The sequence below is a fragment of the Lepidochelys olivacea genome (assembly GCF_965140295.1).
Source record: "Lepidochelys olivacea isolate rLepOli2 genome assembly, chromosome: 6".
NCBI lineage: Eukaryota > Metazoa > Chordata > Testudines > Cheloniidae > Lepidochelys > Lepidochelys olivacea.
Window position 1 is genome coordinate 25847871 of NC_140416.1, and position 11539 is coordinate 25859409.

Below are 11539 nucleotides of genomic sequence, written 5' to 3' on the forward strand. Positions count from 1 at the left end.
CATAGGAAGTTACCTTCGTTACAACAATTTTTATTGATTTAACTGTTTCTCTTTATTAAAATATACGAGACCAAATAGAATTTTGATTTTCTTGTGTGTTTATGAAAATAATTTAACATGTTCTTTAAAAAGTTAAGATTCAATGTAAAGTTCATTCTCCTAAACAAACTGTACAAGTCACATTTAATATATGGTGCACTTTAGAAGGCAAGGGTTTGTTTAGATAAAGTGCATCTCTATAATTGTAATGGGAAATGTGTTTTTCATTTGATAAACTTGTATGTTTTCAGTTTACATCATACAGTTTATATGTTGGATAAATCTATTACCAATATCTAATCAGGATAAACTAAAAAAAAAAATCTATATTTCCTATACATTACACATTTGACATAATGGTTTTACACTACAATGTAAAATACATTAGAAAAATCAAACTTATTACCAGGGAATATTATATACAATTATTAGTATTGAAAATGTTTCTCTGGTTAAAATGTCTATAATTTAATTCCTCATGAGTGTCTTATTTTGAAATATCAATTTGATTTAAACTGAATATTCTTCTATTATTTTCCATATCATTTTCTTTCATACGCATCAAGTGTGTTTTCACTATTGTAACACACTCAAGGTCTTAGACCACTGCCAGATCATCTTATGTATCAAGTATTTAAAACACCATTGGGTAGCTTTCACAGAATGGATCAAACCTCCAGAAATAAAATATAAAGCATTGTTCCTCTGATTGTCTCTTTCAAAGGAAATACCTTTCCTTTTTATGTTGGCACATATCACGAGAACTCTTGAGATGATTCCTAGGAAGTGATCATTAAGATAATTTAAAAATGGGTGATGCAAATCTCTTCTTTCAAAATATAGAAGAGTCCAAAATAGCTGTGTTTTTTTGTTTTAATATTAAACACTTATAGGATTCAGTTGATGGATAACTGTATTTTCTAAGGACAAGATATAAAAAAAAATCTTTATCATACTGAGAATAATTGTATATCTTCCATAGTTGGACTCACTGGCTGCTTTTTTATAAAATGTTGTTTCAAGACCATTGGCAAGAACAGTCTGTAGGTTCTTGGATTGAATAGTTGACCCATGTCGAGTTTCCACTGCAATACAATTGCACAGTTCGTCTTTGTAACCCAAGTTCCCTGCAGCATTTGCAGAATCTTGCATATGTGTTGATGTTGTAGTTATAAATGCTAGCAGAAGGGCATTTTCCATCACATGAAACAATGTTTACCTGTTAATGAACATTTTAAAAGATCATTGCATTTAAACAATTAAAAAACTTGAGTGTGGGATTTTTCAAAGAGGCCTTAAAGGAGTTAGACGCCCAATTCTCACATGGAAGCTGGGCGGCAAACTACCTTACACCCCTTTCAAAATCTCAGCCTAAGTGAATAATAAAATGACTCAGCTAGGCCTACATTTTGAGGACCTCACTGAGGTCAAAGGGCATTTTTCCACTGATTTCAATAAGACCAAGATTTGGTCACTAAGCGACATACTCAGCTCCAACAAAAGGATTTCTGAGATTTAACTGTAAAGAATTCGTAATGGTACTTTGGCTAATACGCAACACTCGGTGTCACTGGCTGGCTGTAGTCCATGATGAGGCCTTTGCAATTTCTTTGCTACATCAGGGAGGAATGTTCGGGCACAGAAACACTCCCTAGGAAAACTGAAGAATTTTTACACCAATAATACGGTAACAGTCACTTACGGTAACTTCACTTGGTAGCTCCTTTATGTTCACGGGCTATCCCTTCCATTCAGAACACTTCTTAACCTTACGGACGGGCTTCTCTAACTGCTCAACCATTAACTCAGGAGGGGGAAAGTCTCAGTTGTCTCCCCATACCCTCAGAATAGTGATTGCTTCTCACACACCCTGCCTTCCTGGGTCTGCTTTCCTGCCCACTCCCCATCCCTGACACACACCTTGCTGCCATGCTGCTCAGTAAGGAACTGCTGGTCTCTCAGGGGAGCAGCAATGAAGAGTTCCACCCCAAGGGCCAATTTGGAACTATTCTTCCCATGTTCATTTACCCTTGGAACAAAACATTCAGTTTAAGATTGTCTCAGTAAGCATCATTATATTCTACGTAGTCAAACACCAGCACAGAAATTATGGACTCATTCTTCCTACAGATAGTGCCATGGGTGAGCATGATGCTTTTGAAGAATTTAAGGACACATGATCCCTATCCTGTGGCATTTACAGGTTAAATACACTGTTTACTGTCATCACTATTAAAAAAGACAGCTCTTTCCAGGGGCAAATCCTGTAAGGCACTGGGTATCGCTTATAAAGTGCTAAACACCCTCAATTCCCATTGACTTCCGTGATAGACAAGTGCTCATTGCTTTGCAGGTCTGGATCTGTATTTCCTATTCTAAATGTACGGTATAACTGGTATTTGAGATACTATTACATTGTAAATATTAGTAAATGTTGACTTTTTAAAATGATGACCACTGCATGTGAGCCGCTACAGATAGATTTGTGGTACATGCCAATTTCTGCCCTGAGGCTGAATCAGAAATAGAATGCATACAACAGCAAAGTTAAACTCCCACCACACCTTTTCTCATTTCCACCTTTCCTTAGTTTCCCCCCTTCCCCTGAAACAAATTGTGATAGTTACTTACTGGTGTGTTACTTCTGCAGTCATTCTTGCGGATAGTCATCCTAACAGTCACCTTTTTACAAAATTTCCCATCTTCCCTACCTGCAAAGTATGCATTGATTGAAAAATATCAGCTCACAATTCTGAACATTTCAGAAATAGCAACGTTCCTATATGTGTTATGGGCTAAAAGGATACAAAAGAAGATAATAAATAGTACATCACAGCATATACCAAAACCTCTTTGACAAAGAGGTAATTTGTATTTAAATCCTGGCTTTTAAAATGTATAATTATTCCACGCGTCAATGACAGTGTCCACTGTCTCTTATATATTCAATTATATTTCTAGTGTATTTATTCCAGATATATAAATTTTTAAGGACAAAATCCATAAGCCATGTAAGCAGTATTGTAGCCTCTGTCATGAAAATGCGTTACCTTAATACAACGTTTTCTGAAGATAAAATGAAGTAACCATTCCTGGGAGAAGACTATTGATAGTACATTTAAATACATTTCCTGCCATAACACTATCAAACCACTGTATTTAATCAAAGTTGTAATTTTTGGTAATAAACACCTTACAACACACGGATTTGCCAACTACGTAAGGCAGGTTTGGGGGAAGGTTTGTCTATGTAAAAAGACAGAGAAACAAGCCCTAATAAAAAGAGAAAATACTTAATTCCAATTTTTATTTGTATTACCTCTTTTTTAATTTTTACAAGAAAAAAGATACAAAACATTAGATAAAACACATTCTAAAGTATCTGTTTATATATAAAATAGAACAAAGGGTTAAACATAATTAAAGGGGGAAATATTGACTATTTGAAGAAGAAAGATCATGCAGAAAGTTCAGTGGTTGCAGGAGTGAAAGAATAGTGTCTGATTGCAAAGGAAACGATCTTCTTCCTGCTGGAGAACGATCTTCTTCCTGCTGCCACATCACAAAGGAGATCTAAAAGAGAAATCAAAAGTCCATTCTATTAGTTGGACTACTGCAGTCCCATACTGCATCATACTGTAGAACGCTTAGGTCTAGATCCACAAATAGATTTTGGCACCTAACTGCCACTTTAGGTACCTAAGTCCAATGTTTAGATCCTCAGAACCCCAGCCCAGCAGTCACATAATTCTGTGGACACCTAAACTGAAAAGTCCCCTAGGCTCATAAAAATCTGCCAATGAACAAATGCTCAGCCACCTAAATCCTGACACCTAGCACTTATCTCATACCTAAACCCTGGAGAGATTCTCAAATTAGGCGTTCCCCAGGCCTAATCCAGGGGACATTCTCCGAGATCAGGCCCTACACAAAACACAACAGATGGAGGAGATAGTTGGTGCACCCCTTATAACCATTAGCCCAGTAGTGAGGGCACTCACCTTGAATGCAGGAGACCTAAGCTCAATTCCCTGTTAAACTGACTATTTTGTTATTTATACAAAATTGAATAGTTTCAACAAGAGGGACTGAGACAGCACCACCTCAGAATATCCAAAAACCCAGTGGTTAAGGCATTTGCTGGGGAGATAAGAGACATAGATTCAAATCCCTACTCCACATCAGGGAAAGGGGGGATCTGAACCCCAGTGCTCCACATCCTGGCTGAGTGCTCTAGTCACTGACTAAAGGTTCAAATGAAGGGGGAGGAATAGCTCCTTTGGGGGGTGGAGGGGACGCTTAACCACTTAATTCCAGGAGAGGGTTCATGGCTGAGAATCTTGAGCAGAAACAGTTGCCTCCCTCCAGTCTCCAATTAAGTGCATAACTCCATCTGAGAGGCAGGTCTTTGGCCCCACCCCACTCCTTGGCATTTCCTGTGAAAAAGCTTAGGCAGCTCTCCACTCTGAGTGTTGGCTTTTGTGAATTGCATTCTTAGGCATTGATCTCTCCCCATGTATTGTATAGGTAGCCTGGGTGGCTAACTCAGGCCTATAGATTCCAGTAGGTGTCACAACACCTAAAGTTAGGTGTTACAACTCTGAGCCTAAGTCATCTTTGCGGATCATAGAATATCACAGTTGGAAGGGACCTCTGGAGATCATCTAGTCCAACCCCCTGCTCAAAGCAGGACCAATCCCCAATTTTTGCTGCAGATTCCTAACTGGCTCCCTCAAGGATTGAACTCACAACCCTGGATTTAGCAGGCCAATGCTCAAACCACTGAGCTATCCCTCCCCCATCACTGAGCTATCCCTTTAGCCCTTAGGGCCTCATAATACTTTCCACCTATACATTGGTAGTACCTTTCATCCAAGAAACTCAAAGCTCTATACAAAAGGTGGATATTAATATCCCCAGGGAAACAAAGACATATTGGTTTGCCCAAAATCATATATTAAGTCATGGCAAAGACTGGATTAGCACATGAGCCCCAGTGCTCAGTTCCCTGCTCTAACCACTAGGAAATGCTGCTTCTCTAAGAAAAGCAAATGTAAGTTTTGACAAACAACTGACTCCAAGTACAGTAGAGATTTTTAGAATGTAGATTTTTTTCTAAGAGGATTATTTCCTCCCCTTACTTTTCCAATAAAAAATAGTTAGCTACTGACTATGGCAAAAGTATCAGTGAATTATATCTTGGACAGGATAAAAGCACATTGAATAGGCAAGCAATAAGCCCACTAAGTGTGTCAAACAGAGAAAAGATAAAACAACATTTTTAAAAAGAAACAACTCACCATGTTCCTTTTGTCTCCAAGGAATTGGCTCTTAGCCAACTGAATCATATCCGAAAATGGTCACTTGTAATCCTGTTTTTTGCTTCTGTTACCACACTGTAGATGATGCCTGGGGTAGGGAATTCTTCAGGTACAATTATGGCTATGAGTTAACCTTGGCTGCACTGCAAGTGTGTCACTTCTCAGAAACAAGTACAGAATGCAGAGTATTTGCATGTGTGTGTTGATGATTCTTAGTAAGACTTACTGACAGACATGCATACTTTGCCTTAGAACAACTTTCATATAGATAGCATATGACATTGTAGGTAACTATATGTACTGTAATGAGATTCTTCTGTGCATTCTGTTTGGTTCAAACACGTTATATGAGTGCCTCCAATAGATACATGGGTACCGTATAACTATATACACAATAATATGTGCTGTAACATTAGTGATGGTCAAATTCTATTCTCATTTACCTGGGTGTCAATAAGGATGAATGACACAGAAATCAATGGAGTTCTTCCAGACTCTGACATTAGTGCAAATGAATGCAGAATCTGGCCTTCAGTGATGTTACAGCACATATCATTTATATAGTTACAGTCAATATCATTTGCTACATAGCAAAGTGTACTTGTGTTTTCACAAGATTAATGTAGTGAAGGTTAGCATTCATACCATGTGTTGTAAGGCAGATACTTATGATTGTTATTGTCTGTTTTCAATTATTATGGTATATATTTCCAGTATACTGTCCTAATTACAATAGACTAGAAAATAGGAACTACTTCTTGTACATATGCCACTGAATGCCTCATAATCTTCTAAAGAATTATTTGAACAGTAAGCTTTAATGAGCAAAGCAATTAGTCTCTACGTTCTACAGCACTATAAACATAAAGCGATTAGCCAACTTTCTAAACGTAGCAAATACACATGCAGTAAACTAAATACTATGCAAATGCTTACTACCAACAGTACATTGTTGGCTAACAACAATGCACTGCCCTTACAGTGCAAAATGGAAAAAAAAAAAAAAAACATACGTGAGCTGTTCTGAACAATGAGAAGTTAATACTACAATGCAGCTTTCAAACATGATTTGATGACATGAGGCCTGATGCTTTATCAGGGAGTACATTGTTGGAAATCAACAATGGTGCCGGTTGACTTGTTCCTACTGATTTCCAAGAGAATGTACCTGAGTTACAGTGAGCGCTAGCTGTAGGTGTGACTGGGCTAACGGGAAATGGGATCAACAATGACATTCTGGAACCTGGTAAGAATATTACATTTTGAACATATTACACATAAAACAAAAGGGTCCCTCTATCATTAGTCAACATTTTATGGTCAGATTCACCCATGTTTAAAAAGGGAACTTAAAAAAAGGAAAATCAGCTTAAAACTTCATTGTGTTATGATGCAGTAGTTATTAAATATAAAATATCTAGAAAATAATAGCAAGAATAAGAGGAACTCAAACAATATTGTTTAGATACTAGTGACCTATTTTGAGCCTATCCTCCCCTCACTTACACCAGTTTTACCTTAATTTTAACTCTTAATTTTAACTTCAATGAAGTTACTCCTGATTTACACTGGTGTAAGTGAGTGGTGAATCTGGCCTTTGAACTTACTGTTAGACTTAGGGCCAAGAGATGGAAGGAATGTAATTTCCCACAAGAGTTATTTTTGAAAGTTCTCAATGTTTTTGTGAAATTCCTGTAGATTTCATTTCAGGGCAATGTTTTAAACTGCAGTTTTACTGCAAAAATTAGAGAGAAAAATCATAGTGATTCATGAGGATTAAGGTATTTAAAATGAAGACAAGATGCTAGTGATCTTATTCATAAAATGTCTTATGCAGTAACTATTGATCATGAAATTCTTATTGCCACAGGTTTTTTTATATTCCATCTGGGCCATCTGATTCATACAATAAATGCTGGATCTACAAGATTATACAGATATACAATCAGTTGTATTATAAATTTATTTGTATCCATTGAAAAATATGAATAGGTATTACACATTGCAAATGCAAATTTCAAAAGTTGTGGCAGTAATTTGCTGGTTGGATTTTGTTTTGGAAAATGATGCCCAAAAGGAATCGTCCTGTTTTGTCTAAATCCACAAAAGGTTCTAATTTTGGCCCTTCTGGAAGCATAATATCCAGTTATTTTACCAGCTGACAAGAAAGTACATGGCTTTTTTTAAGGCTTTTGAAGAGACTGTCTGTCCACTAGCTGACTTAAATGGCAGTCAGTGCCCTGAGGTATAAGGTCAGAGGAGCCAATGGCAGCTGGGAAGATTGAATGGAGTGCATAGCTATGGAAAAAATTATTTCAGAACCAGGGACAAGTGTCTGAAACAGATTTCTGGCATGCAAAGGACAGAGCCCATCAGGACAAAAGACCCCAAAATCCTTTCTCTTCTTCCCCAAGTAAACAAGAGTGTTGGCAGAGGAAACTGATCTTCCCTACTGTGATCTCCAACCACCACTACAAGAAAAAAGGTAATTCTTAAATAAAAACATGAGGAACCCTTATCCTGCCTACCCATCTTCTGTTGTAGCAGCTCTTCGGCTGGTAACCCCAGTGCAGGCAGACAGGAGGACTGGAATCCAAGGAGGGCAGCCCAGGGAGGTAATGAAGTCTCTAAGGTGCCACAAGTATTCCTTTTCTTTTTGCGAATACAGACTAACACGGCTGTTACTCTGAAAGATCTCTGTGCTTCTCTTCCATGGAGTAGGTGTGTAGCATCTTCATTTCCCCCACCACCACCCCGCTCCCACACATTGAATCCCTACTATCATCAGAACTGATTAGGCTATTATTCCACCTACTTATGCTGATGTGTGGGACTTTCATTTGTCTTCTTATATGTGGGTCTGGTAGTACCATCTACCATTGTGATTGGCTGATCCAGCCCATTAAAAGATCCTGTTTTCAGTTGCCTATAAAAGTTAAACATTTGTGCTGAATTTTGCCGTGCCAGGTTTCTGCCTCAGACTGAAGTTTTTTGGAAATTTTCAGACAAAATGTTCAGTGATTTCTGAGAATGGAGCTAAGGAAAAATACATTGTTTTGCCCATGTTACAAAGTTCTGGTGACCTTTTCTTTTAAAAGCTCTAGAGCCCCTATTCTTTAGATAAGAGGCTCAACATTTGGCAGGGTAGTGGCTGTCCCCATGAAAATCCACCCACATTTTGGCTAAATTATAAGCCTTTCAAAAACAGCAGTTCTCACTTTGTTAACACATATTTCTTAGGTTTGTGTAGCTAAATTCCCTGAGGTTTCCATCCACACTAAGCATGCTGCAGCCTGGGGCTGTGCAGAACTTTTCTTACAATTGCAGCTCTGGGCTGTTACAGGCCATGCTGGGTCTGGGTCCAGCCACCAAATCTGAGGGCAGGGAGACTCTCTCTCCTGTGCTCTCAATGACCTCCCTGCTGGGCCCAGGAAGTGTAGAGGAAGAAGCTGATTTTAATGCAGCTGGGACAAGAACAAAACCTGCAGGAGGAGGCAGGGGAAGTGGATTGGGACAAGGATCCCCTCGGGGATGGGGGTGGAAACTGGGACTGGAGGCTAGCAGGGATGGGGAGAGGGAAACTGGGGCTGGGAATTGGAATAGTAATGGATACCATGACTGGCATTTGGAGCCTGCAGTAAAGACTGGGCTTAGGAGGGTAGAATAGAACTGAGATCCAGGGTGGAGAGACTGGATCTGGCAGGGCCAGGAAACTGGGACTAGGAACTGGGGAGGGACTAGGGGACAGGGAAACTGGGAACCAGTGGGAGCGGGGCATGAGATCAGTTGAGTAGCCAGGGAGGATGACTGGAACTGAAAACTTTTGGCGTGTGAGAAAGGAGCTGAGGGGGGGAGTGGAGATAGATCGGACAAGGAGATAAGGTGTGGGGGGAGAACTGGATCTACCTGGGCAAAGAGACTAGGACAAGGAACTGGGGAAATGGACACTGAGATTGAATGAGGAGCCAGGGACGGATACTAGGACTGAGAGTCAGTGGTGATGGGAAATATGGGAAACAGCTGCTAGAGCTCAGGATGGGAGAGAGACAGACAGATCGGATGAGGAGTCAGGAAAGGGGTAGAGTGGAGACTAGGACTGGCTAAGATACTAGGGCAAAGATACTGCGGACGAGTAGCTGGAAATTAGAAATGGCTGGGCAAGGAGACTGAGACTGAAATGACAATCCTGAGGAGTGGAGAAAGGGACTGCCAAGGTGAGGAGAATGGGACTGGGAGGAGCAGCCTGGTGTGGGGAAAAAGACAAGACTGGGACAGGTTGGAGGGGATGGGGCAGAAGGGATCAAGCTTGGGGGAATAGTCAGAAGAGTCTGTGACCACTAGAGCACACTCCCCACTCCAGTCCTGGAAAGGAACCCAGGATTCCTGAGGCTCATCATTGTTCTACAAAGCATCCCATCCCCCTCTAGTGATGGTCCACACAGAAGATGACAATCTACTGTATCAGTTACTCCACGAGCTCAAGGGGAGAGATCTGTGGGGTGGATCTAAAGGTTCCAAGCCTGCTGATGACCCAGGTGTCTCAATATGATGCTACATGATGGAATTGCTGAAGACCCTCAGGAATCCTGGATTCCATTCTAGGCTCTGAAGGGGAGTGTGCTCTAGTGGGTGCAGACTCTTCTGCTCTGTTGCTGGAAGTACTTTTCCAAGATCTGAAGAAGAGCTCTGTGTGGTTCAAAAGCTTGTCTCTCTGACCAACAGAAATTGGTCCAATAAAACATATTAACTCACGTACCCTGTAAAGATCCTATGGTATTCTTTATAATGCTAATTTCAGTATCCTGGCTAATTATTCTTTTTCAGTTAAAATTCAACAACTTCAAAATGTTGAGAATTTACAAGTTCCATTATATCTTTAAAAAATTTCCCAACAAATTCTAGTATGGAATGAGATGCTTCGCAATAAATGTGTGGTATTACTATATTATAAAGTGCAATTCTGCATTTAAGAAAGAAGACTTGAGGACTCTCAGATAATATGTTGATCTATGAGATCATGTGAGCATTGATGAGCCTATAGTGTCATTACATGGAATCATGGGAAAGCCTCTCTTTATTGCCTTAAGTCAGGGCTAGAATTAATTGTATTTAACCAATATCTTGTAAAGTACAAAATTGCCAGCAGATTTCCCTCCTCCTCCTCCTCTTAATCAACAATTTCCCTCTTTCTCAGAAAAAAAAGATCATTAGTTTCTAGTTTTTTGTTGTTGTTGTTTTTTAAAAAGCAAAATAAGGATAGAGGAAAAGAGACCAAGTGTTTATGTTTATATAGTAGAATCTAAAATAACACTAAATAATATAAATCAGCACCATATTTTGAGGGAAACATTACTGCTTATTGTAATATTTGTTATGTCCCTTTAAACCAATTACATATGATAGTTAGCTAATGTTTGTGCAGCACCTTGCACATGTAAAGTACTATACAAGTGAAAGATGTTCCATATTTTAGAAGTCACTGCCATAAGTTTCATGATTTTATTATACCTCCCAGGCAACTGGGGAACTTTACTGAAGCAGAAAGAAAAAAGGGTTTTCTTCAGAGTAAAGATTAAAACTAATAGTGATTTCTAAGATATGGAACATCTCTTTCACTTCTATAGCACTTTACATGTGCAAGGTGCTGCACAAATATTAGCTAACTGAGTCTCTCAACCCTCTGGGAAGTTTGCTTACTCCTGTGAGCCTCAACACAACCGTGAGGGGGAGCATCTCCACTGTACAGATAAAAAAACAGAGATAGAGAAGGCAATGGCCATATTCCACCAACCTGGCTCATATTGAGTAGTACAATACCTTACTCCACAAGTAGTTCCATTCATTTCTCTGGAGCTACTTGATGAATAAGGCACTGCGCAGCATCCATAAAGTGACAGAACCTAGCCCAAAGTGACTTGCCAACTCCTCACAGCAAGTCACTAGGAGAGCTGGGGGCAGAGTTTAGGACTTGCTACCTCCTAACCTGTTGGTCAGTCTCCCAGACCTTGCTGCCTCTCATAAAGGTAATCTGCACAGCATTTGACTCCTCAAACTCCATTTTACTTGAGCCAAGTGCATAGGAGTTGTAAAATGAGTTTAAATAATGTTTGCCACAAAAGTCTATTTATTTATACTCATATTATATTCAAATTTATATTCATTTAAATTTTTACTGGTAT

At 39.3% G+C, this 11539-nt stretch overlaps 1 protein-coding gene across 1 annotated transcript in view; it reads right to left on the minus strand.

The window, feature by feature from the left end:
* Positions 1-491: 491 nt before the first annotated feature.
* OTOG (otogelin) overlaps positions 492-11539 on the minus strand; it is a 166558-nt gene continuing 155510 nt past the window's right edge. The window contains exons 55-56 of the mRNA XM_084632568.1: positions 2671-2750; positions 492-1258 (exon numbers count right to left, since the gene is read on the minus strand). Of these exons, the coding sequence (XP_084488694.1) occupies positions 1058-1258; positions 2671-2750 (281 nt within the window). The 3' untranslated portion in view covers positions 492-1057. The remainder of the gene's footprint in view (positions 1259-2670; positions 2751-11539) is intronic.